At 47.8% G+C, this 26984-nt stretch overlaps 2 protein-coding genes across 2 annotated transcripts; both read left to right on the top strand.

Moving 5' to 3' along the window:
- The first annotated feature begins 531 nt into the window (after window positions 1–531).
- SPAG5 (sperm associated antigen 5) lies at window positions 532–21218 on the top strand. Its single transcript, XM_059907249.1, has 24 exons — window positions 532–602; window positions 1178–1303; window positions 5845–6935; window positions 7040–7214; window positions 12326–12400; window positions 12649–12741; window positions 12837–12971; window positions 13184–13303; window positions 13426–13518; window positions 13621–13734; window positions 14063–14156; window positions 14316–14463; window positions 14543–14645; window positions 14834–14967; window positions 15180–15318; window positions 18466–18577; window positions 18745–18831; window positions 19093–19213; window positions 19331–19442; window positions 19822–19902; window positions 20064–20219; window positions 20300–20374; window positions 20806–20886; window positions 21125–21218. Exons 1-24 carry the CDS (start codon window positions 552–554, stop codon window positions 21194–21196), a joined length of 3588 nt encoding a protein of 1195 aa, XP_059763232.1. The 5' UTR covers window positions 532–551; the 3' UTR covers window positions 21197–21218.
- Window positions 21219–21943: 725 nt separating this feature from the next.
- Window positions 21944–25567, top strand: ALDOC (aldolase, fructose-bisphosphate C). The gene is made up of 9 exons (XM_059906823.1): window positions 21944–22056; window positions 23127–23248; window positions 23335–23546; window positions 23660–23714; window positions 23809–23969; window positions 24091–24174; window positions 24418–24592; window positions 24733–24932; window positions 25062–25567. Exons 2-9 carry the CDS (start codon window positions 23137–23139, stop codon window positions 25155–25157), a joined length of 1095 nt encoding a protein of 364 aa, XP_059762806.1. The 5' UTR covers window positions 21944–22056; window positions 23127–23136; the 3' UTR covers window positions 25158–25567.
- Window positions 25568–26984: the final 1417 nt, after the last annotated feature.

The raw sequence follows: 26984 nt of genomic DNA, 5'->3' as shown, positions 1-26984 counted from the left end.
GAACCACGTCTCAGGCCATCACGGACGCAGGACCTATGCGCGGACCGAGCAGCCTACGTAAAAAACGCTCCACTCACCTTCCCTTCTAGACCCCCGACCGGCTCCTGCCGGTTAAAGCTGAGGTAGCTGAGGGAAACCTGAGGCGAAACTTCCTAAGGCCAGGCCACGGGGACAGCTTTTCCGACAGGGTGTGAGACTGGCCTACTCGAAGCAGGAGGGATGGACTCCTCGACTGTCCAACTTCCCGGTCACCCTTTCAGAGGTGAGGCCGAAAAGCTGGCCTTCGGCCTGGAGCGCGTCCAGGCTACCACCGGCGCCGGGGGTCGGGGGTCGGCTCGCAGAGCGCGCGCGCACAGGGGGCCGGGCGGGGCGGGTCCAATACAGGCCCCGCCCCCGCCCGCCGGGCTCGAGCCCGGAGCGGACGCGCCCACCTGACGCACTGAGACTTCGCAGCCAATCGGGAAGCGCGGAGCAGGTTCAAATAAAGACGGCGGGTGAGCATGGCGTCGCTTCTTGCGTCTAGGAGGTGATCACCCTGTGTTGTGTTGAAGATGTGGCGGGTGAAAAAACTGGACCTTAGCGTGTCGCCTTCGCCCCAACCGGTGAGCGAGAGTGCCTCATGGAGGGAGAGATGGGCCGGGGTTTCGGGTCGGGGTCGCTGGCTGCCGGGCGTCGTGCAAAGCTGGGTCGAGCCTGGGGACGGGTGCATGTGGAGTCTAATGCTAGTCCTGATGTTCAGAGGAATGGGGTTGGAGCCTACTCTTTTTTTTTTTTTTTTTAATTTTATTTACTTATTTATTTATTTTTGGCTGTGTTGGGTCTTCGTTTCTGTGCGAGGGCTTTCCCTAGTTGCAGCAAGTGGGGGCCACTCCTTCATCACGGTGCGCGGGCCTCTCACTGTCACGGCCTCTCTTGTTGCGGAGCACAGGCTCCAGACCCTCAGGCTCAGTAGTTGTGGCTCACGGGCCTCGTTGCTCCGCGGCATGTGGGATCTTCCCAGACCAGGGCTCGAACCCGTGTCCCCTGCATTGGCAGGCAGATTCTCAACCACTGCGCCACCAGGGAAGCCCTGGAGCCTACTCTTGTTATTGCTCGTGAGCTTCTTAGGGAGGGAGGGGAGCTTCTTCGGGCAGGCTGGCAGAGCCCAGGCTTTCTCACATTCTCTCTTCTGTTTTAGGGAAAAGCAGCTATGAGAACGCCTCTCCGAGAACTTATCCTGCAACCTGGTGCCCTCACCAACTCGGGAACAGGGCCCCCGATAGCCTACTCGTCCACCCCATCACTGTGCAAGCTAGGGCTGCAGGTGAGATTCGCCTGGCCAGCCTCTCGACTGGGCTCTTTGCCGAGGCCGAGAGCTCAGAGGAACAGAGGGCCAGGGCTGGAACGTAATTAATAACGATAATGAAGTTTCCTTCTTCGGTGACATCCATTTACAGCTATTCAGGCCAACAGAGAGGTACCCTAGGGTCGCTAAAGGAAGTCCACTGAGAACCTGCACCTCTATTTAGCTGTTAGTTTTTTTCATCACCTCCTCCCCCATTCTGTCTTTACCAAACGTCTCAGAAATACTATCACTTTGGTTAGTGGTCTCCCTCTTAATAGGGACTCACTTACGGAGATGTCAGTCAGCTGCAAGAATGAGGCAATGTCCATCCATTCCCAGAGGTAGTCAAAACTCCCCTGGGATCAAGTTACACCACTTCCAGACAGGGTTCCTGGACCACCGGAGTTGAAACTAGCTCCTTGTAGAACTGCCCACACTGAGTTGTACTTTTGTGAAAGGTCTTGAGAGACATAGCTATGTCTCAGTTCAAATAATGAGGATTGACTGTATACATTTCTCTGCCTGTTGCTTTTCTCATTTAACAATGTGGTTTAAATCCCTCCATGTCAACTAGTGTAGAGCTAATTCATAAGATACTGTGGTATGCATGAATCATAATTTAGTCATAAATGGTCATTTATCTTTCCACTTTTTTTGCTTCTGCAAACAATGCTAATGTAAATATCTTTGTACTGATACCTTTATTTTGATGAGATACATTTTGAGGAGTAGGATTATTGGTTTGAAGGAAAGATATTTTTAATTTTAAATTTTGTCAGATTGCTATCTAAAATAGCTATTACAATTCATATTCTCTCCAGCATTGTATGACGATATCCATTTCCCCACATCACCTCTTGTAGTAGTTGTTAGAGATCTTTAAAATTTTAGCCAGTCTGACGTGGTATCTTATTGTTACTTTAATTTGCATTTTCCTGACTACTAGTGAGTGTATCTCTTACATGTGAGTTGGTTATTTGGGTTTGCTCTTTTGTGAAATGCTTATTTATATTATTTGCTCATTTTTCTATTGGGTTGTTAACTCTTTCATCATTTTCTAAGTGTATATTATAAATAGTCATCCTTTGTCATGCTTTTTAGCCAGTTTGTAATTTTCTTTTGATTTTTACCTTTAATCCAGGGGTTATCTAGGAGGCGTTCTTAATTTCCAAGTGCTTAAAAACCATTTTGTGTCACCTTTTAAATTTTTTTTCTTGCATTATGATCAGACTGTAATCTGTTGTCTTTGTAGCCAAGTATAGGATGAATTTTTCTGAGTGTTCCATGAACATATGAAAAAAAGCATATTTACTATTCAAAGGATGTCACATTCTATTATATCCATCAGCAGATAGTTAATTATTCTGTCCTTGCACTTTTTTTAGTCTGCCAGATCTGTTGAGTTTTGTGTTGTCCTTGTCTGATTTTGGTATCAACATAATTTTGGGCTTGTAAAATGAGTTAGGAAGTGTTTCCTTCTCTTTATTTAATTTTTTGGAAGAGCTTGAGACAAATGGGTATTAAATCTTCTTTGAATTTTGGTAAATTCAACCTGTGAAATGATCTGGTCCTGGACTTTTGTTTTCTGGGAGGTTTTTTTTTTTTTTTTAATTAATTAATTTATTTATTTATTTTGGCTGCGTTGGGTCTTCTTTGTTGCGTGTGGGCTTTCTCTAGTTGCGGCGAGCGGGGGCTACTCTTTGTTGCGGTGTGCAGGCTTCTCATTGTGGTGGCTTCTCTTGTTGTGGAGCACAGGCTCTAGGCGCGCGGGCTTCAGTAGTTGTGGCTCGCGGGCTCTAGAGTGCAGGCTCAATAGTTGTGGCGCACGGGCTTAGTTGCTCTGCAGCACGTGGGATCTTCCCGGACCAGGGCTCGAACCATGTCCCCTGCACTGGCAGGCAGATTCTTAACCACCGTGCCACCAAGGAAGTCCCTTTGCCCATTTTTAAATTTAATTATTTTTGTTGTTGTTGTTGTTGTTGAGTTGTAGGAATTCTTTATCTGTTCTGGATATTAACCCCTTATCAGATATATGATTTGCAAATATCTTCTCCTTAAGTGATTTTTTTTTTTTAATTAATTTATTTATTTTTTGGCTGCATTGGGTCTTCATTGCTGTGCGTGGGTTTTCTCTAGTTGCATTGAGCGGGGGCTCCTCTTTGTTGTGGTGCGCTGGCTTCTCATTGCAGTGGCTTCTCTTGTTGTGGAGCACAGGCTCTAGGCGTGCGGGCTTCAGTAGTTGTGGCACACGGGCTTAGTTGCTCCGCGGCATGTGGAATCTTCCCGGACCAGGGCTCGAACCCTTGTCCCCTGCATTGGCAGGCGGATTCTTAACCACTGTGCCATCAGGGAAGTCCCTCCTTAAGTGATTTTTAAAAGGAATAAATAGGAACTTGATAAACACAGCAAAAACTTTAAGGTCATTTTTACATTTATGAAAGCCTTTGGTTTATATATTTAGCTTCTGGGCTATGTAGTGCCGACTGATTTATATTTTTTTATATCATATATCTTTAATTTTGTCTTTTATCGTAATAGTGCCATAACTTTACATTCTACCTTGTCTGATACTAAAACTGCTGCCTCTGCTCTCTTTGTTTGTTTTTGCCTGGTATCTCTTTGCCATCCCCTTTATTTTCTACTTTTCCTTTAGCACTTTGTTTTTGTTTTGTTTTGGTTTTTTATAAATTTATTTATTTTTTATCTTTGGCTGCGTTGGGTTTTCGTTGCTGCGTGCCGGCTTTCTCTAGTTGCGACGAGCGGGGGCTACTCTTGGTTGTGGTGCGCGGACTTCTCATTGTGGTGGCTTCTCTTGTTGTGGAGCGTGGGCTCTAGGCACACGGGCTTCAGTAGTTGTGGTGCGCAGGCTCAGTAGTTGTGGCACACGGGCTTAGTTGCTCCGCGGCACGTGGGATCTTCCTGGCTCAGGGATCGAACCCATGTCCCTTGCATTGGCAGACAGATTCTTAACCACTGTGCCACCAGGGAAGTCCCTCCTTTAGCACTTTGAAAGAAAACTTGAAAATTTGAAATAAAATACATGAAAGTACATAAAACATTGAGCCTAACAAACTTGTATAAAGCACACATCGTTGTAACCAATACCCAAGGACATTGCTAGAATATCAGAAGTTTTAGCTCAACTTTATGTTTTAAAGTTTCATCCACTGCTGTAAATGAGAAATTTCATGTAAGTCTAATTCTTTTTTTTTTTGTAAATAATTGGTCTTTATAATCTAAAGCTTCTAAAATAGTTTTGTTGTTCTGGTAGTTCAGAAAGTTTATCATTTTTTGTCAGTCCTGCTTGGAACTTGGTGAGCCATTTTAATATGCAAACTCAGATCTTTCTTTACCTTAGAGGAATTTTCTTCTAATACTTGTTAATCAGTGTCCCACCTGTATGTGTTCTCCTTTCTCCTTGAACTTCTTTTATTCACATGTTAGGTTTGCTGGATTTATTTTCCAGTTCTCTTAGCTTTTCCATCAGATTTACATTTCTTTGTATTTTTGTCTTTAAGATATGTCTTCCACTTGATTGTCCAGGCCAGTAATTCTTGTCTTAACTCTGATCATCCTCTTTCAATGCATATTACTAAAATTTTTGGTTTAAAAGTAATATTTATTATTTCCAGAAAGTCTTTGTGTGTGTGAGTTGTACTCAGATCTTCTTATGTATGCATATATTTTTTTGGTGCAAATTGTTATCTGTTTCTTCCGTCAGCTGTGTTTTGGTAGGGCCTACCTTTCCTAACTATCTTAGGGTTTGTCCTTTCTCTGGCTACTGGATCCACATAAGTACATTCATATTTTCCTTTTTTTGTTCATTGAGTCTCAGGACCAGCAGCCCTGCAAGTGGTAGAAAGTGCAGTGGTCTCTGTCCCTATGAACCAGCAATTGGGAGGTTGTCACTCCCTTTTCAGGGCACCAGGAAGAGTCTTTCTGCTCTTCATTCTCCTCTGCTACAAAGGCTAGAGCTCTTCAAATCCCAAGGATTGAATGGCCTCAACCCATGTGTTCAGGATACCCTCAGTTCTTGCGGTCAAGGAGACTAGGTCACTGGCACAGGTTGATGTTGCCCTTTCTTCCTACGGTACATAGATCTCTGTGGGCCAGGTGCTCTCTCACTCTAATCCCCAATTTCTCATCTGTTCCAAAAGGAAGAAAATCTTATACCAACTGTAGAACTTGAGCCAGGGGTCCCTCCTACCCTAGAAGTGGGTTGGAGTTAGTATTGGAGAAGAGTGGGGTCACTTTCAAGCCACCATCTTCCCGTGACATGGATAGATTATCTTAGACTTATTTATACTGTAACCTGGTTCACTTGGAAGGACCCAGAATGGCTTCCCAGCTTTTCTACTGGGTCTCTGTAGTAAGTAGCAAGGCTTAGCCAAGTTCTTACCTAAGTAAAGGTAATGAGAACTCTTTCCTTTTTTGAGTTCAGACAGTATCCTGCACCCATAACTGTATATTGGGAACCAGAACTGACTGTATTAATCAACTACTTTTGTTTCCTTTGGCAGGAAGGCAGCAACAACTCATCTCCACTGGATTTTGTCAATGCTAAGAAGACAGACGCCCCTTCAGAACAGTTCAGCCATCCCTCAACATGTCTAGAAGCTTGTCAACATGAATCAGATGAGCAGCCCCTAAATCTGATTCCCCAAACCAATTCTACTCCCAAAACATCTGAGGAAGCAGTAGACCCACTGGGTGACAATGTGGTTAAAACCATGGTCCTTGTACCTTCTCCAGGGGGGCAGCAGCAAAACATTACACTCGAGGTCCATCTAGATACCATGGCAGAGACAAACAGCTTCTCTCTAGATGAGCCTTTGAGGCCAGGAGATCTGCTGAGAAAGGGGGTGGCCCCCTGCATGGAAGACAACTTTTCAGAAATTGTTCCTGCTATGCCTGAGAAACCTACATTTCAGGATCCTCCATCCCATCTGTTGGAGTACCCACAAAATCCCTGTTCTGAGCAACAGCTACACTGCTCCAAGGAAAGCCTGAAGGACAGTAGGACTGAGGCTGTGCTTGAGGACTTAGTCCCTTCTGAAAGTAATGCCTTGTTGCCTTCCTCCCTGCTCTGGCTTTCCCCTTCAACTGTCTTAGCAGCAGATTTCCCTGTCAGTCTTGTGGACCCAGGGGAGGAAATTTTAGAGCACAGAACTATAGAGGAGAGAGAAATGAGCTTTCCCACATTCCCTGAGGAGGCCGAACTGGGAGATCAAGCACTTGTCTCAAATATGGATGATATTCCATCCACAGGCCTGACCCCAAATCCAGGAGAAATGGAATCCCAGGCAGCTCCAGGGCCAGCAGTAGAACATGCTGGTAGCATTCCCGTCTCTGATATGGGGCCTTGGATGTCTCCTCTGGCCTGGCTGGAAAAAGGTGTAAATACCTCCGTCGTGCTGGAAAATCTCCGCCAGAGCTTATCTCTTCCCTCTGTGTTTCGGGATGCTGCGATTGGCACTACCCCTTTCTCTACTTGCTCGGTGGGGACTTGGTTTACTCCCCCAGCACAGCAGGAAAGGAGTACAAACACATCCCAAACAGGCCTGGTGGGCACCAAGGACAGTACTTCTGAGACAGAGCACCTTCTATGGGGGTAAGTATCCCTGTATCTTTGTGCTCCTGGACCTCATTCACCTGGATCTGCCACTCCCATCCCTTTCCCTCTCTTCTTCTCATGTTCTTCTCTTCCTACTGCAGCCGTCCTCCAGATCTCACTGCCTTATCTCGACATGACCTGGAAGATAACCTGCTGAACTCTCTTGTCATTCTGGAGGTTCTCTCCCGCCAGCTGCAGGACTGGAAGAGCCAGCTGACTGGCCCTCACCCAGAAGTTCAGGACAGCAGCACACAGACTGACACCTCTTCGAGTGGGGTAAGAAGGTTCTTCCCAAAGTGTGGAGGACCCCAGTGGGCCCTCTTCCTTAGAATATGTATAAAAGCTGAGGATCTGGAAAATCCCTTAGAGCTGTTGGTACTCACTATACCCCTGGGGTACATCAAGACCTTCCAAGGGAATGCAAGCAAGGAAAGTTTTAAAGGAATCGGTTTCTAGATCTTCATCTTCCAAATGCACTCTTTACTAATTTGTTTTCTTTCCTACTTCCCCATTCTCAATTACCCTTGCCCAATTTACTAACTTTACTATAAAGAAGAGCATATTTACTACCTGTCCTGAATCTTACATTGTCAAGAGGCAGCATTCAAAGGACAATAGAAAACATTTGTGTACGTGCTGAGAAGGCAATTGACTGCAATGATTATGTAACATGTCATTTTTGTGTGCTTTCAACAAATTTGAAGGAAGACTTCAGTTATGTCAGTGGATGGAAGTTCACTGTGAGATTTTCGGCATGTATCTCCAAAGGAGCTCCTAGAATTGGGTGACATGCCCTTCTTCCCTTCTTTCATTCCTGCTTATTCCCATTATTTATGTGAAGAAATTTTCTCACAGAAATCTTTTTATTTTGGCCGCACCACATGGCTTGTGGGATTTCATTTCCCCGACCAGGGATCGAACCCAGGCCTTTGGCAGTGAGAGCGCGGAGTCCTAACCACACGACCGCCATGGAATTCCCTCACATAAATCTTGTATCTGTAAGAATGGAAAATAGGCATAGAATTCTTGCTGAACTATGTCTTATTGTAGGAATTATAGTAATCACAGACACATGAACTAATAAGGGGAGGGATGCTCCATCTATTTCATTAGTAGATGGATCTCCAGTAAAATTTTACTGGATATGTTTATGATTTTAATTAAAAATTATATTATTACAGTGATTAGTATACAACTGATGAAAATATTTCTCCATCCAAAAGAGAGTTTTCTCACTTAAAATCTTACGTGGGACTTCCCTGGTGGCGCAGTGGTTAAGAATCCGCCTGCCAATGCAGGGGACACAGGTTCGATCCCTGGTCTGGAAAGATCCCACATGCTGCGGAGCAACTAAGCCCGTGTGTCACAACTACTGAGTCTGCGCTCTAGAGCCCACGAGCTACAATTACTGAGCCTGTGTGCCACAACTACTGAAACCCACACACCTAGAGCCCGTGCTCCGCAACAAGAGAAGCCACTGCAATGAGGAACCTGTGCACCGCGACGAAGAGTAGCTCCCGTTTGCCACAACTAGAGAAAGCCCGTGCACAGCAACAAAGACCCAATGCAACCAAAAATAAATAAATAAATAAATAAATTTAAAATCTTATGGTCAGAGGAATTAAAAATTTTTTAAAATTTATTTAAATTTAGATGAACTTTTGTTGTTGTTGCAGAGATACTAATATCAGAGTTTAAAGTGTAAAAGTATGTTTTATTAGGATAAAATTCTGAGAGGAGTAAAAATAGAGGTTCAAGGAGAAAAAGGGATGATACAAAATTTCTGTTAAAGAAGAACGTCATTTTTTTAAAAAATTAATTAATTAATTTATTTTTGGCTGCGTTGGGTCTTCGTTGCTGTGCACGGGCTTTCTCTAGTTCCGGTGAGCGGGGGCTACTCTTCGTTGCGGTGTGCTTCTCTTGTTGTGGAGCACGGGCTCTAGGCGTGCGGGCTTCAGTAGTTGTGGCACGTGGGCTCAGTAGCTGTGGCTCGCGAGCTCTAGAGCACAGGCTCAGTAGCTGTGGCACATGGGCTTAGTTGCTCTGCGGCATGTGGGATCTTCCCGGACCAGGGCTCGAACCCGTGTCTCCTGCATTGGCAGGTGGATTCTTAACCGCTGCGCCACCAGGGAAGTCCCCTTTGTGTATTTTCTAAAGGTATCAAATAGGTATTAAATCATTATGGTTTATAAAGCAGAAACAAATACACCATTGTAAAGCAATTATACTCCAGTAAAAACGTTAAAAAAAAAATCATTCTGGTGTATGTAACATTTATACCATTGGGTATATTTAAGAGTGATGTAACAGTGTTATTTCAAACTGTCAATGTTTATAAGGTGGTGGAAATTACAGCCTTTGTAACAATTTAAACGTAAGAGTACTCCAGCTTTCAAAATTACTGTAGGAGATATGAGAGGAAAACAGTTTAAAGACCATTGTTCAAGAGGAATCCTGCTGTGACAGCACAGGCCGAGGAAGTAAGGGAATGTGTCAGGGAAGGAATTGAGGTCCTCAGTGTTGTGACTGTTGAGGTAATAGGTGGCTGCTGCTAAGAAGAGATGGTCTCGGGAATTCCCTGGCAGTCCAGTGGTTAGGACTCTGCGCTCTCACTGCCGAGGGCCGGGGTTCAATCCCTGGTCGGGGAACTAAGATCCCACAAGCCGCGCAGCGCGGCCAAAAAAAAAAAAAAGATGGTCTCTAAAACTCCAAAGACCTCCTTTGGGTTGAAAATATCCTCAAAATAATGATTTTACTTTTTGTCAAAATCCTGGAAGCCATAGGCTCATCATTCCTGTATTTTCTTATTTTTGTATCCTTTCCTCTTGTCCTTGACCTTGTTCCCCATCCCTGAGTTGGCCTTGTACCCTCTTTCCTTGAAGCTTGCCAAATCCTTTTAGAGACCACTGGAGCAGAACCAAAGAGAGGAAATGACAGTGCCTTCAGCCATTCCCCATCACAGTGCCATGTCCTTGCCGCTTGGCTGCCTCATTCACGCTAATCTCATCACCTGCCTGACTGGCCAGCCCTGAGCAGTATGTGTGCCCTGTTCCAGGGCTCCAGGGGTAACTCTGTGCCTTACTGCATGACGCAGTCGGGAACAACGTCTGCTTTGCTGGGGAGGGGAGCGATGAACTCTAAGAGATCTGCCTCCTTATATCCAGACTGCTGCAGCATCGTGACTCAGCACTGCTGCTCCAGCACTAGGCTTTTCCCAGACGATGGCTGCCTTGCAGCAGTAATGAAGGTTCCCCACTTTTCTCTCAGAACTTCAAAGTTTCTCTGCGGCTCTGCTGCCTTTGAAGTCATACTTATCTACTCCACATAGCACACTAAGATTTTCGTCTGCTCCAAGATAATGAACAGACCATTAGAGATTAAGAAAATTAAAATGAGTAGTAAATAAATATTTGAGACGGTTACCATTACTGGTAATCAGAGAAATGCAAATTGCAACATGAGATGCTATTTTCTTCTGACAAAATAGCAAAGAATAAAATAGATAATAGTGGTAAGCATTGTCCTGTCGTCAGTAGGGCATAAATTGGTTCAATCTTTTTTTTTTTTTATGCTTTAAAACAGTTGTATTTAATATTACATTTAAAATTTTTTTCTCTTGTTTGAACATTATGCCTTTAAACGGGTTCAGCCATTTTTGAAGGCAATTTAAACTGCTCAAAGCAGTTCAAACTTTTTGACCCAGTAACCCCACTTCTAGGGATAAATCCTAAGGGGAAAAAAAAAATTCTGCATAAAGATGATAACTTTTAAAAAATGAAAAATAATGGTACATCCATAAGATGGGATATCCTACAGTTATTTAAAAATATATTTATGAAGAGTTTTTTTTTTTTTTTTCCAGCCGTGCAGTGCGGCATGCAGGATCTTAGTTCCCCCACCAGGGATCAAACCCATGCCCCCTGCAGTGGAAGTGTAGAGTCCTAACCACTGGACTGCCAAGAGTTTTTAATAGCATGGAAAAATAAGTTTAATGTTCATGGTTTTTAAAGAAAGGAATTCAGGGACTTCCCTGGTGGCACAGTGGTTAAGAATCCACCTGCCAATGCAGGGAACATGGGTTCGATCCCTGGTCCGGGAAGATCCCACATGCTGCGGAGCAGCTAAGCCTGTGCGCCACAACTACTGAGCCTGTGCTCTAGAGCCTGTGAGCCACAACTACTGAGCCTGTATGCCACAACTACTGAAGCCCACGCACCTAGAGCCAGTGCTCCACAACAAGAGAAGCCACTGCAATGAGAAGCCTGCGCACCACAACGAAGAGTAGCTCCCACTTGCTGCAACTAGAGAAAGCCCACGCACAGCAACAAAGACCAAACGCAGCCAAAAATAAATAAATAAATAAGATCCCACAAGCCCCATGGCCCAGCCAAAAAAAAGATACCTAGAGATCAACAAAAATAAATAAATAAATAGAAAGAAGAAAAAAAAAAAAAAAGAAAGGAGTTCAGAGTTCATATAACCTTTAAGAGGCTTTGAGGTGAGGTAAAATGTCAGCAGAAGTTAAAAACGAGTGATACTCCACTTTGATAGGTCTCCCTAAAGCACATATCCTAGTCTCAGGCTCTCAATGAGGAGACTAAATATAAACTCAGGGCTAAATAACATTAGTATAATAAAATTAAGTAAGAAAAGCAGGACCCCAAATTTATTTATATATTATAATCTCAATTGTGGTTTTTCTTAAGCATTACTGTCTTTCATCAAATCTAAGATACTATCAATATTGAATGCATACCAATGTCAGTGGTGTTAAAATGTAAAGACAGGGACTTCCCTGGTGGTTCAGTGGTTAAAACTCTGTGCTTCCAATGCAGGGGGCACGGGTTTGATCCCTGGTCAGGGAACAAAGATCCCACATGCCACGCAGTGCGGCCAAAATAAAAAAAAATTGTAAAAAGGCAATCATCTTAGAATTTATTAAATATAGTTATTTCTTTCTAAATCAGTAGTCTACAACTTTTTTCTCCCCCTGACACCTGAGGGAGGTAACATACTCAATCAGTTACAGCAAATCCCTATAGCAAGGAAATCTGGTGTGGAGGTATATTGAAATCTCTTGGGGTGGGTGCTATACTGTTGGTTGAGAATCACTGCTCTAGGGGTGAAATTGATAATGATTCTTTTTCCATTTTATTCACTTTCCTATTTCCAAAATTTTACAGTAAACACATAATCAGAAAAAAAAGTTATTTTAAAAAGTAATTTTTTTACCTACCTCTGGATTTTTTCTGACTTGGCTTCATCAAGCTGTGAGCCTTTCTCCTGATTTTAATGGGAAAGGCTCCTGTATCTCGGTGGTAGGGGGAATGAGCTGCTGGTGGTGCATGTTGCCTATGCAAAAGGGGCAACTCTGTTTCTCCAACTAGATGAGTAAGAAACCTCAGCATCTTCAGGAGAGCCAGGAGATTGGACAGGCTCTGCGGCAGGCCAGGAATGTCATGGTAAGTGCTGATTGACCTTATACCATTGCTGGGTCTCCTGTGAAGATCAAGAATGGCGACTCCTGAGCAGTTAGCAGATGATGGATGGTACTCAGCCATGGTAGTGAAGGGAGGTTTCCTTTTGTTAAGAACATCTCTTCCTTATTGGGAGCGTGAAATTGGGGTTGGTGGCTTCCTCCTCAGTGTCCCTGCTTACTTCCTGCTTAATGACTTTATTTGATCTAGCCTAACCATCTCTCCCTCTACAGCAGTCATGGGTGCTGGTCTCTAAAGAGCTGATATCCTTGCTTCACCTATCTCTGCTGCACTTAGATGAAGATAAAACTGCTCTGAGTCAGGAGGTAAGCAGCATGCAGATGGAGGCAGAGGCCTTTGGTGAGACTGAAATTCAGCCAGATAAAGAGACCAGACACAGTATATGATTCTTATCTTATAGTCTCGGCGTACAGAAACCTTGGTGTCCTGCTGTTTTGATGTGTTGAAGAAATTGAGGGCAAGGCTCCAGAGCCTCAAAGCAGAAAGGGAGGAGGCAAAGCACAGAGAGGAAATGGCCCTCAGAGGCAAAGATGCGGTAAGGTGTCAGGCTTTTGTTCCTGGATGTGGGAGGTCTCTTCCTAAGGTTCCTGCAGGAACATAAATTGACTTGAGACACAGATGGGTGGCCTGAGAACTGCTTGCACTGGGGAATAATGAACTAAACTACTGGTGTGACGGATAGTTATGGCTTTTTGTGCTGTATCCTTCCTCTGCCCACAATGTCCTCTCAACCTCTTCTCTAAACAGGCAGAGACAGTGCTAGAGGTTTTCTGTGCACACGCCAGCCAGCGCATCAGCCAGCTGGAACAGGACCTGGCATCCTTGGGGGAATTCAGAGGCCTTTTGAAGGAAACCCAGACCCAACTGGTAATTGAGGGCATATTCTTTCCTGGGATCCATACTGACACACTGGGAGGATGGTCATGTACCCCTACTTCTCTGTATCCAGAGGGACAGGGCCCCCTGCACTGACAATCCTTCTCATGTAGGTAGGGCTTCATACTGAGCAAGAAGGGTTGGCTCAGCAGACAGCAAGTCTTACTTCAGCCTTGCGGCAGGACTGGATATCCATGCAACTGGATGTGAGTATTTGGGGCCATTATACTGCTCCTTTGCTCACAGCCGGCCCCGTTAGGAGTCTTCTCTCAAGGGTGCTCTTCTGACCTGCTTGCTTCCCCTGGTAGTGTGTAACATGGACAGCTCTGCTGAGCCGGTTTCGACAACTCACAGAGAAATTTACAGCCAAGAGCCGGCAGACCCTGCAGGAACGTGATGCTGCGATTGAGGAAAAGCAGCAGGTACAAACCAGGGGTGGGGACTGCTTAGGCCTGGTTTCCTCCTTCTTCTCTGCAGAAGGCCTTTCTGATGAGTGGTGTCATTAGCCTCTTCCCTGGGACCTGTCTTCTTTCCATCTGTGGGTTTGGAGACCAGCCAGTCCCTTTGCTATAAGATGGCCTTCAGCACCTTCTGTTTCTACATTTTCCTGAGGATCAGACTTATTTGCTGCAGTGTTTTTGCCCAGGATCAAGGTGGTTTGTTGTCCTGTCCAGAAAGAGAAACTGGACTAAGTCTTGGGACTCTTGATTCAGGAGGAGCTGTGGGAGGAAAACTGTCTTTTTCTCCTAGGTTTCCAGGGAGCTGGAACGAGTCTCTTCCCATTTAGAGGACTGCAAAAGCCAACTAGAACAACTGGAGTTGGAAAACAGTCGCCTGGCAACAGGTGTGTGTGTGTGCATGCGTGCAAGCAGTTGTACCCTGCTGAGGCTTGGGGTGTGGCAGTGGCGCAAGAAAGTGCTCTAGGGCACTTGTCTTAGAGCAGAAGTGTGGGGACGTTTGGGCCTGGGGACCACATGGTGTCATTTGGATAATTTTGGTCTAGATCTCCGGGCTCAGCTGCAGATTCTGGCCAGCATGGAGAGTCAGCTAAAAGAGCTACAGAGTCAGCATGCCCATTGTACCCAGGACCTGGCCATGAAGGATCAGTTGCTCTGCCAGCTTACCCAGAGCAGTGAGGAGAAGGCTGCTCAGTGAGTTCCTCTCAGGTTATTGTGGCAGTAGGCATCCAGGATATGGGACCAATGGGATCTAACGTAAGGTCTCTGGCAGATGGCAAAAGGAAGAGATGGCATTAAAACATATGCAGGCAGAGCTGCAGCAACAACAGGCGGTCCTGGCCAAGGAGGTGCAGGACCTAAAGGAGACCCTGGAGGTAAGGAAGATGGCTTGGGGCAGGGGAGCTGCAGGAGTGTGACTCTTCCCTGATGGTATTGAGGTGAGGTTTGAGACTCTGGACTGGAAAAAGCCTCTGTTCCCAGGACTCTAAAATTTCCCACTTAGATGCATTTCCCCCCCTCCCTTCCTCGCTCCTTGCCTTCCTTCCTGCTCCTGTCTCCCCAGTTTGCAGAACAAGAGAATCAGGTTGCTCACCTGGAGCTGGGCCAGGTTGAGTGTCAGTTGAAAACCACCCTGGAAGTCCTCCGGGAGCGCAGCCTGCAGTGTGAGGACCTGAAGGACACCATGGAGAACCTGAAGTAAGACCTCTGCCTTTCTGTGCTTCCCTGTTAGTGTGTATCTCTCCCAGGACCGCTTCTAGAAGCTAAAGTCTCCAAGAAGGGAATTGTGACAGGGTTCGAGAGCCTCTTGTTTCCCCTCTTTGAACGCAGTTCTGTGTGGGGATTTGGAGAAGTGCTCAGAGAAGGTCACCTGGTGTTTGGCCATCTTCTCTGTTCCTTCCGTATTTCAGGGCTAAACTGGCCAGCACCATGGCAGAGAAACAGCAGCAAGACCTGGAGAAGACACGCCAGTATTCCCAAGAGCTAAGGGTGCTGACTGAGCAACTCCGTAGCCTGACCCTCTTCCTGCAGACAAAACTAAAGGAGAAGGTAGGGTCCGGGGTTTCCTTCTCTTCCCTTACAATTGTATCAATATCTTCGAATAAAGACGGTTTTACTTCTTCCTTCCCGAACTGTATACCTTTTTTTTTTTTATTTTTTTTTTATTTTTTATTTTTGCTGTGTTGGGTCTTCGTTTCTGTGCGAGGGCTTTCTCTAGTTGCAGCAAGTGGGGGCCACTCTTCATCGCGGTGCGCGGGCCTCTCACTATCACAGCCTCTCTGGCTGCGGAGCACAGGCTCCAGATGCGCAGGCTCAGTAGTTGTGGCTCACGGGCCTAGCCACTCCGCGGCATGTGGGATCTTCCCAGACCAGGGCTCGAACCCATGTCCTCTGCATTGGCAGGCAGATTCTCAACCACTGCGCCACCTGGGAAGCCCCCCCGAACTGTATACCTTTTATTTCCTTTTCTTGTCTTACTGTGTTAGCTAGAACTTCCCCTATAGTGTTGAAAAGGAATGGTGAGAGGGGACATCCTTGCCTCGTACCTGACCTTAAAGGGAAAGCTTTGAGTTTCTCACCTTTAAGTATGATGTTAACTGTAGGCTTTTTGTAGATATTCTTTATCCAGTTGAGGAAGTTCCCCTCTAATCCTAGTTTACTGAAAGTTTTTCCACTTGTATCCTTATTGTATAGAATGGTCTTCCTAAAATTCTACTCTTGTTCCATCTCTGTGACCTTCAGTGACTTTCAGTTGCCTACAGGATGTCTTCAACCTGTCACTCAAACTTTTCTTCTTCTGTCTCCTACCTCCCTGTTATGAACCCTTTACTCCCATAGACTGCCTACGTACTACACACACGTCTCATCCCCATTCGCACCCAGACGCGTGCTGTTACCACGTCCGTTCTCTTCTATCTTCAAACTGGAAAGACCTTTTCCTTCCTATTAAGATCCTCCCTGGTTCACCTTCTTCTTTGAAATGTTCCCAAACATCAGTGGACTCAGTGATCTCCTGCTATATTCCTCATGAACTTACTCTCCTTTTGCACTTGTATTAATTTTCCTTGGATGTTTGGTCTCTTCAACTAGACTGTATTTAAAGAAAGCAGAAATTTAGCCTTGCTTCTTTGGCTTCCGCACAGTGCACACTGAACAATAAATGGGTATTTTTCAGAATGCAGCGTTAGTTAGCTTATTCAACAGTTAAAGGCACAGCCAGAATCCTGAAATCGAATTGCTTATGATCTGACCCCATTCCCCAGTGTGTGCTAAGCACAGGAATCCAGTCTTGCAGGGAAGACAGACAGATGTAAACTTGTCATCTTGGCTTGTGATTGTGATAGAGGGTTGCCTGGATGGCCACTGAGGGTTGCCTGGATGACCACAGAGAAAGGAGCCTCAGTTTTACCTTTGAGAGTTAAGATGTCTTCTCAGAGCAGGTGACTCTTGGGCAGAGTCTTGAGGTTAGAAGTTTGTAGGGCAGGGTTGGGTAATATAGGAAGACCCACCAGGCAGAGGGAATAGTATGAAAGTCATAGAGGCACTATGGGTACTTTTTGTAGTGTCTACCTTGTGACAAGACCTGGGTTAGGTGCTGGGACTACAGGTGAACAAGGCCAAGGCCCTGCTCATGTGGAATGTGGCGAGTTTGGGAACTGGGAGGTAGCTCTTTATGATTGGATTATAGGAGCTATGTGGGGCAAGGATGATAAGGAGAAAAGGCTGGAGAGTTAGGCAGGAGGCCAGATTTTTTAAGGCTTGAACTAAAGGGATACGGAGGAGGGGATGAATTGGATGAATTCAATACATATTTAGGAAGTAAAAGTAACAGAACGGGGACTTCCCTGGCGGTCCAGTGGTTAAGACTTCGCCTTCTAATGCAGGCGGTGCGGGTTTGATCCCTGGTTGGGGAGCTAAGATCCCACATGCCTCGCGGCCAAAAAACCAAAACATAAAGCAGAAGCAATATTGTAACGAATTCAATAAAAAAGACTTTAAAAATGGTCCACATCAAAAAAATCTAAAACAAAAAAGTAACAACGTGGTGACCAGTTTGATATAGGAGTACGGTGGAAGAGTGAATGATGATCTCTAGATTGCTGGAAAGATGGCGACACTCTAGAACTGGGATTGGCAGACTTTTCCTGTAACGTGCAATATGATAAATATTTTCGGCTTTGCAAGCCGCATGGTCTTTGTCTCAGCTACTCAACTCTGCCTTTGTAGCTCAAGAGCAGGCGTAGAGAGTATATAAATAAATGGATGTGGCAGTGTTCCAATAAAACTTTATTTACAAAAACAGGTGGCAGGCCGGATTTGAACCACAGGCTGTAATTTGCTGCTCCCCTGCTCTAGGATCTTACATACAGGTGGAGGAATAGATTTTTGGTGGGGTGGGACAGGAAAAATGGTTAGCTCAGCTTTATACATACTAAATTTCAGATGAACTGTGGAGCAGTCTGGTAGATTTTTCACAGGTAGTTGAGCCTTTGGGCCTGGAGATTGGGAGAAGGTCCAGTTGAGTGAGACAGATTGAAGGGTCATCCATGTAGAAGTAGATGTTTTTGTGGAGCTCCTGAGATGAGGCCACCTGGGGAATGTAAAGAGGGTCAAGGATGAACCAAAAGGAGCCCACAGTTAAAGAAAGACCTGTGGATAGAGAGAAGAAATAGCCAGAAAGGCATGAGTCCTACCTGTGAAGGAGAGAGAGTCATGTCACACAAGTGAAGAAAATGAAGTTTCTAAAAGAACATGGTCATTGGTTATCACATAGGTCAGGTAAAATAAGACCTGAAAGGTGTACGATGCCATTGGTGTACCAAATAATGAGAATTTTTGTGGAATGGTGGGGCAGAAGCCTGAGTGTAGTGGGCTAGTGAGTCCATACATGGTGAGAATTTTAGGCAAGAAATGTAGGCTTTTCTTTCTTTCTTTTTTTTAATGGAAGGGAAAAAGAAAAGGCAGTAGCTAAAAGCATACTTAAGGTAAGAAGAAGGGTTTTTGTTTTTTTTTAAATTGTTGTTCTAGTGAGAGAGAATTAAGTTCAGGGAAAGGAGCTAATGGAGAAGTTGAAGATAGAGAAGAGAGGTGACATATAGAACAGCATCCCGAGGAGATGGCCGGTGAATACCTGGAAGTTCAGGGAACCCACTATCCCTGAAAAGCAGCTGACGTTTTTTTTTCCTTTGCCCTTAGGCTGAACCAGAGACCCTCCCGATAAGCACAGCCTGTGCTCCTTCCCAGGAACACCCTCTGCCCAGTGACAGCACCTTTTTGGGAAGCACCCTGACAGCAGTGGCAGATGAAGGTTAAAGGCCCTGGAATTTAGGGGTGGGAAAGTTGTGACTCTGCTCCTGATATCTTCAGCTGTTGAAGATGCCGCCAACAGACCCTGTCTCTTCCTGGCTCCCGTGATGGCCGACCCTTGACTGGGTCACCAGAGGGGCCCTCTACCATGGTTGCATTTTGTTTTAGAGCCAGAATCAGCTCCTGTGCCCTTGCTTGGAAGTGACAAGAGTGCTTTCACCAGAGTAGCATCAACGGTTTCCCATCAGCCTACAGGTTAGGATGGGCTCCAGGGATCCTGCCTTATTTCTAGATCTGGTAGTGATGATAAAGACTAAAGCAGTGAGAAGTGCTTTGCTCTAAAAACCTCAATTTTACTTGGGCTCATTTCATTTCTGCCTTTTGGGATCGGTAATGTTCCGGACATTCAGATCCTGTGGGTGGGGAACATGGATAAGAGTTGTGGAAGTGATAGCTACACGCTCCTTCCTTCCAGAGCTAAAGGGCTCTACCTCTATCTAGTACTTTCTCTTTCAGAAACCCCAGGCATCGAGAATAGCCTGGCAGAAATGAGTACTATGACTCTGGAGCTTCAGAGCCTGTGTTCCCTGCTGCAGGAGTCTAAAGAAGAGGCTGTCAGGACTCTGCAGCGAAAGATGTGAGTGGTGTGCAGTCTTGGTGAGAGGGGGCAGGTCAGGTGAGCAGCCCCTTATGTCAAGGGCCCGGGCAGCCCCTGGTGGGGACAGGAATAATGCTGAATTCTTCGTTCCCCTAGATGTGATCTGCAGGCTCAGCTGCAGGCCCAGGAAGAACAGCATCAGGAAGCCCAGAAGGCAAAGGAAGCGGACATAGAGAAGCTGAACCAGGCCTTGTGCTTGCGCTACAAGGTGGAGGAGGGGCCTGGAAGTGAAGCGATGAAGAACTGGGGCAACTGTGAGGGCCCACTGGGAGCTGTTGTCTCTCCAGGAATCTGGGTGGTGGAGATTTTCCAACCATTGCCCTAGTTTTGCCCTTCCTGGGGTCAGACAATTCACATGTTTGGGAACCAGCTATAGACTGACCCATCTTCCAGGCTGACCTAGAACTCTAGCAGAACTCTCTCAACATGGAAATGTGCCTGGCCTGACATAGCCCTAGAGGAAGAATTGGAGTGTTATCAATTGGTATCACCTGGGCTGAGCATGGTCAGGCACAAAATCCTATCTCCTGGCAAGGGCTGCAGAAGCCAGCTCTCCCACTGCCTTCTTACCTCCCTTTTCCTCACAGAATGAAAAGGAACTCCAGGAAGTGATACAGCAGCAGAACGAGAAGATCCTAGAGCAGATAGACAAGAGTGGTGAGCTCATAGTACGTTCATCATGATGCCCAGCCTCTGCCTTCTATGTCACTGGTAGCCAGGGTCCCAAATGTGGGAATTGGGTCCCCTGGTCTACCCTTGCTCACCACATGGGATAAGGATAGAGAGGACCTTTGAGGGCTACTAGATACCTCTCCATTCTCATCCCCAGAGGCTTAGAGAGGAGGTGACCCAGCTCACCCGTTCACTTCGACGTGCGGAGACAGAGACTAAGGTGCTCCAAGAGACCCTGGCAGGCCAGCTGAACCCCGACAGTCAGCCCATGGCCACTAACTGGATCCAGGAGAAAGTGTGGCTCTCCCAGGAGGTGACTCAGAGTTAACAGAAGAGCTGGGCAACTGGTGGGAACCCTAGGCTGTACCCCTACTGATCTGAACATATCTATAGGTGGACAAGCTGAGGGTGATGTTCCTGGAGATGAAAAATGAGAAGGCAAAACTCATGGTCAAGTTCCAGAGCCATGTAAGAATTTCCATGTCATTCTAGGGCTATTTCCTGTCACCACTAGCAAGTGCCCTGCCATATTTATCTTTCCCCACAAGCTATGTTGTTCTTTTTTTAAATTTATTTATTTATTTTTGGCAGTGTTGGGTCTTCGTTTCTGTGCGAGGGCTTTCTCTAGTTGCGGCAAGCGGGGGCCACTCTTCATTGCGGTGCGCGGGCCTCTCACTATCGAGGCCTCTCTTGCTGCGGAGCACAGGCTCCAGACGCGCAGGCTCAGTAGCTGTGGCTCACGGGCCTAGTTGCTCTGCGGCATGTGGGATCTTCCCAGACCAGGGCTCGAACCCGTGTCGCCTGCATTAGCAGGCAGATTCTCAACCACTGCGCCACCAGGGAAGCCCGCTATGTTGTTCTTTTAAGCGTAGAGCTTATGCATCCTATTTGCTTTTTAGAGAAACATCCTGGAAGAGAATCTGCGGCGCTCTGACAAGGAGTTAAAGAAACTAGATGACATTGTTCAGCATATTTATGAGGTAAAGGAGGGAGGGAGTTGATGCAACTAAGGCACTTGGTATAAGGCCTGGCCCAGGGGGTACTGATGAGCATAGCTGTGGTTCCCAGCCTTTGCTGAGAGCTGGGCCTGACTCACTATTGCAGCCTTCTCTGTGGCTTCCATTTTCCCCCCTCTAACTCAGTGGGTGCTTCTTGGGGCTGGGAGCCTTGGGCCTTTGGCCTGTGACCCTGAGCTGCCTTTTCTGTATCTCTTGCCAGACTCTGCTGTCCATCCCAGAGGTTGTGAGGGGTTGCAAGGAGCTACAGGGATTGCTGGAATTTCTGAGCTAAGAAACTGAAAGCTGGACTCTGTTTCACCCGTTTTTACCTGCAGTACTCCCTTACCCCAACACCAGGACCAATTGGCTTAGAGCCAGCTCTGTTTAATGCTATTTAAATAAAGTATATTTAATGTATTTCTTCAGGCTCACTGAATCTTATTTCTTGGGTAGGAGGTGGGTGGATGAGGTCATGGGAGAGGCAGCTTGGCCCTCTTGCCTGGGCATCCTCCACACACCCCTCCCACTGCATCTAGAGCCAAAGCCAGTCTCCCCCCACACCCCGACACCTTTTCTTCCCCAAATACTCTGGTCACTGGACTGCTTGTTCCCTGGCTCACTGCCTGTAGCCCTGGTGAATAAGGGGGTGAGGACAGAGAAACTCAGTTCCTTACTCTCTGCCCTGGACTCCCACACTGTTGGTGCCTGTGTCCCACCTAACCCAACTGTTGTGATTGTTTAGGTGACCCTCCTTCACCAGACCAGGCTTCGTCCCCAACAGCCATCACAGTGTTCTGCACATGGTAAAGGCGATTGTGGCAGAAATGAGGCGAGGCCATTTCCTGCCCATGGGGCCTTGGTGGCTGGCCCACGAGGTGGGAGGGGGACAGTGCGCAACCACCTCGGAGATCCCAGCAGAGTAGTCACTCCACCTCGTCGCCCCGCCTCTGTGGGCGTGGCCTTGCCACTGACTCCAGTCCTGGGAGAAGGCGTGGCCAAGGCGGGGTGGTGCTGGCCCCGCCCTCCGGGGGAGTCACGTAGCTCTGCAGTAGCCGCAGCCTCATTTACAGGAGCCGGGCTTGGAGCCACAGCTGCTGCGGACCTGAACCGGAGCTGCTCCTGCGGCTGCCGCAGCTAACTCGCCGCGCACAGGTGAGGCCTGGGGTGAAGCGGGAGTTGCTCAGCATCTCCGCTTCCTCTCCCTGACTCTTCTTTCTGCCTTCCTTACCCTGCTCCTGGGGGCCCCTGGATGTGCCTTCTCAGCTCTCTCCTTACATTCTCTCTCCTTTCTGTCCACTGGAAACCCCACACCACTGCTCAGCTTCTCCCACTCCTTCCTCTTAAGCTCTTATGCAGCTTTTCCAATCCCAAATCTTCTGCCTACTGGATTTTTCCTTGGGGTTAGCCTCTCTCACCCAGACCAGCCTGCTCCCTCTCCTAGGCTGAGTTCCCTCTCCAGTTCTCCTCCCTTCATGGTCCCCCTGGTCTAGGTCCTTCCACCTGACTAGTTAGCCTGTCTCACCATCATCTCCCCACAAGTCTCCTCCCTGCTGCTCCTGCATCTCTCCCTCTCTCTCCTCTCAGGCTCTCTCCTCATTCCTTTCAACCCTGATCCTCTGCTCCCATTCTCCTGACTGCCTAGGCAGTTAGGTTCACGGAATGGAGAAGAGGTTATGGAAGCCTGTGGCCGTTTTTTGTGCCACTCCTCCTCCCTACCCCCACTCTTTTCCTCCAGAAGCTGAGGGAAGAGGGGTGATGGGTAATTTTGCCTCATTCTGAAGCCTCTGAAGTAAGTGCATTTTCTCTCAGGGCCCTGCTGAGGATGAGGAGAGGGAAGCTGGAAAGGCCAGGGCTTACGCCCACCTGAAGAAGGGGCCAAATTCAGTGAAAAAAGGGTTGGCATCTTTATTTGGGCAGTAGTTTCATAAGAAGACCTGCAGCTTTGGGGCTGCTCACCTCCCCACCCCCACCCTGGGGCTGGGAAGGGTGCCCATCAGGGACAAAAGGAGATGTGGGAACTGAGGCCCTGAGCCTGCTAGCTGTCAGAGGGATTGGTGCCATTTTAATGCCCAGGACCCACGCCAAGGACTGCTGCTGCCCTGTTCCCAGCCCCTCCTTGTTGGGGTGGAAGGAAAAGGCCATTCCTCTCCGTATGGACAGGAGAGGAAGCAGAGGAGGTAGTGGGTGGGGTCCAGCTTTGATACCTTGTCTCCATTCCACAGAACTGTCACCATGCCCCAGTCGTACCCAGCCCTTTCTGCTGAGCAGAAAAAGGAGTTGTCTGACATTGCCCTCCGGATTGTGGCCCCAGGCAAAGGCATTCTGGCCGCAGATGAGTCTGTAGGTAGGTCGGGGCCTGTGGTCAGGTGGGGAAGAGGTGTCCAGGGAGCCCTGGGGATGACCTTACCACCCTACGTTGTTTGCCCCCAGGCAGCATGGCCAAGCGGCTGAGCCAAATTGGGGTGGAGAACACAGAGGAGAACCGCCGGTTGTACCGTCAGGTCCTGTTCAGTGCCGATGACCGTGTGAAGAAGTGCATTGGAGGTGTCATATTCTTCCATGAGACACTCTACCAGAAAGATGATAATGGTGTCCTCTTCGTCCGTACCATCCAGGATAAGGGCATTGTCGTGGGCATCAAGGTGCAGCCACTGGCCCTGGATGGGGGCTGAGCATGGAAATAGGTGTGTGGGTGTGAGGGGTGGCAAGCGGAATCCTGCCTGGGTTCAGTTCTGTGCCTGTGTTTCCCCTGCAGGTTGACAAGGGTGTAGTGCCTCTAGCCGGGACTGATGGAGAAACCACCACTCAAGGTACAGGAGGGGTGGGCTTCAGGACCACAGGGTTGTTGGGTGGTTGCTGCTGGCAAAGAGGAGCAGAGTAATGAGGCTGGCACTATGCCTGCAGGGCTGGATGGGCTCTCGGAACGCTGTGCCCAGTACAAGAAGGATGGCGCCGACTTCGCCAAGTGGCGCTGCGTGCTGAAAATCACTGAACGCACACCCTCAGCACTTGCCATTCTGGAGAATGCCAACGTGCTGGCCCGCTATGCCAGCATCTGCCAGCAGGTGTGCCTATGTGTGTGAGAGGGGGTCAGATGGGTGCTCTGTGCCTGGTGGCGAGAGGGTTACATGGCTTTCTTCCATCTTACCTACTGCCCATCCCAAGCTACTCTGCTCTTACCTGCAGAATGGGATTGTGCCTATTGTGGAACCTGAGATCCTGCCTGATGGAGACCATGACCTCAGACGTTGCCAGTATGTTACAGAGAAGGTGAGTCCACACCTGGGCACAGACGTATACCACAGAGAAAGCCTGACAGGGAGCCTGTTCCCCACAGTCCCTGGCTCAGATGCAGGCACCTTCCTCAAGCACTCTTTTACTTGATCCCAGAATGTACCTGTGAGTCTGACCTGTACCCACTCTCACAGTCATGCCCACCCAGCCGTAGACAGGGAACATAATGTAGTGAGTGGCAGGGGCCCAGAACTTTAGTAAACCTCCTCTGATCCCCAGGTCCTGGCTGCGGTGTTCAAGGCCCTGAGTGACCATCACGTGTACCTGGAGGGGACCCTGCTCAAGCCCAACATGGTGACCCCTGGCCATGCCTGTCCCATTAAGTATAGCCCAGAGGAGATCGCCATGGCAACTGTCACTGCCCTGCGTCGCACTGTGCCCCCAGCTATCCCAGGTACCACTGTGCTTCCAAACCTGTTCCTTTCCCTAAGACCTAGTCTCACGTTCTTCCCCCGTTCTTGTGGCCTCCAGGGGTTCCTTACCCTGGAAAAATAAGGAGCGATCAATCAGTTTGTCTTCTCTTCTCCACCCTAGGAGTGACCTTTCTGTCTGGGGGTCAGAGTGAAGAGGAGGCATCTCTCAACCTCAATGCTATCAACCAATGCCCCCTTCCCCGGCCCTGGGCCCTCACCTTCTCCTATGGGCGTGCCCTGCAGGCCTCTGCACTCAACACCTGGCGAGGGCAACGGGATAATGCTGGGGCCGCCACTGAGGAGTTCATCAAGCGGGCCGAGGTTGGGAGCTAGAGGTGGTGGGTGGGGAGGTGGTGTGTAGCCAGGCAGGGTCAGCACCCAGAGGCTGTAGTCTGGGACGGTTCAGCACCTGTGGACTGGGTTGTCCTACTTACCCCCTTCCTTTTGCAGGTGAATGGCCTTGCGGCCCAGGGCAAGTATGAAGGCAGCGGAGAAGATGGTGGAGCGGCAGCACAATCCCTCTACGTTGCCAACCACGCCTACTGAGTACCCCCACTCCATACCACAGCCCTCGGCCCGGCCACCTGCACCCAATTTTGCCTGTAGTTATGGCCAGGGCCAAGTAGCCATGAAGAGTGGAGATGCCTCCACCCAGCACTGAGTCATCTTCCTTTTTTCTCCTCCCCTCCCCTCTCCGATTGCTGCACCTGGGACCATTGGATGGGAGGATAGGGAGCCCCTCATGACTGAGGGCAGGAGAACTTGCTAGAAGTCAGAGCAGGATGCCTGGGTCTCCCCCCTGCCTCTGCCAGCCCCCACAATTTCCCCATGACAGGGTTGCTTCTCCTTGGGCTCTCCTTGCCCACCCTCTCTCCTGGGATCAGAGGGTAGGGCACCAGAGCTGACTCATGCTTTGGGTACATACCACATAGCAAATAAATGGTAGCAAAACATGCTACTTTGTCTGTCTTTTTTACACATCCAATTCCCACCTCCCAGTTTCTGATCTCTGCTGACTACTGTCTCTGAGCCCTCTCCGACTGTGGAGGTGGAGAGGGTGGGTTTTGAGTTTTACTGGGCTTTAAGTTTGGGGGGGGAGGGGCACACCCAGTCACCATTCTCAGCTCAGGCTCTTTGCTGTTGATGTCCGAGGCTGGAGCGTGGCAGTATGGAGGGCTGTGAGTCTTTCGGGAACTGCCACTTCAGAGGCACTTGGCAGCAGGTGCAGAAGGATGGAGTGAGGCAGGACTCAAGCTACTTCTGAACGCAGCTTTTGCACATGGCCCCAAACTGGGATAAGAGGCGATGGGAGGAGTCTCTCACCTCTCAGCTGTGTTGAGCCCTGCTGAGGCTTGACACATTTCACCAGGGGGAGCCACTGCAGAAGGAGCACCTGGGTTGCCCAACAGGGAAAATCGCCAGGGCTCAGCGATGCTTGACACAGCAGGGTATCTAGGAGGTTGCCGAGAGCTATTGCTCACTCCCATTTGGGATAGATAGGGGCACAGAGGGAGCCAATTTAAGGGTCTGGGCAAGAGCAGACCTGGTGAAGTCTCATAATGAACTTTGACCACTTAGCTTGGACGTGGGGCTGTAGGTGGAGCACCTGGGTCTATCTGAGCAGATGAAAAGATGAGAGAACCTGCTGTGTGTTCTGTGTGAACTGGGGAGGCCATGCTCTGTGTGAAGTGCACAACCAATGCTCCGCCCAGCTAATTATTGCAATATGGGAGTGTAGGCCCAGTGTGGCCTGATCTTGTATTAATAAAAATAGCTCAAACTTACATAGCAGTCTCCTGCCAGGCCCCATTCTAATCACTTTACAGTTGTTAACTCATTTACTACAACAATTCTACATAAAGTAGATACTATTGCTGTCCCTATTTTATTTATTTATTTATTAAAACAATTTTATTTTTCTTGGCCACGTCACGTGGCATGCGGGATCTTAGGTCCCCGAATCGAACCCACGCCGCCTGCAGAGTCCTAACCGTTGGACCACCAGGGAATTCCCTGCTATCCCTATTTTAATATGAGGAAACAAGCACAGAGAGGTTAATTAACTTCTCAAGCTCACTCAGGTAAAGTGGTGAAGCTGGGATTTGAACCCAAGTGATCAGGATCATCCAGAATTCTGTGCTCATGAATTTTCAAGAATTTTAAGTGAGGTATTCAGACTTGAACAAGTTGTAAATGAATTCAAATGAATTTTTAAAATATTAAATGAGCTAAATATCCTAAAAAGGTACTATTAGTTTGCTCCTCCGGAAGAGGAGCTCTATAATAGGGATGATAAACAATGATCGTGATAAGCGACTTTCCGTGTGCTCTTTCCATGAATGACCTCATTTTAGTCAAGTATCTCCATTTTTC

The sequence above is a fragment of the Balaenoptera ricei genome, chromosome 20 (genome assembly GCF_028023285.1).
Source record: "Balaenoptera ricei isolate mBalRic1 chromosome 20, mBalRic1.hap2, whole genome shotgun sequence".
Classification (NCBI taxonomy): Eukaryota; Metazoa; Chordata; class Mammalia; order Artiodactyla; family Balaenopteridae; genus Balaenoptera; species Balaenoptera ricei.
The sequence above is the reverse complement of the archived record's forward strand: the minus strand, read 5'-3'. Positions and strand labels throughout refer to the sequence as shown.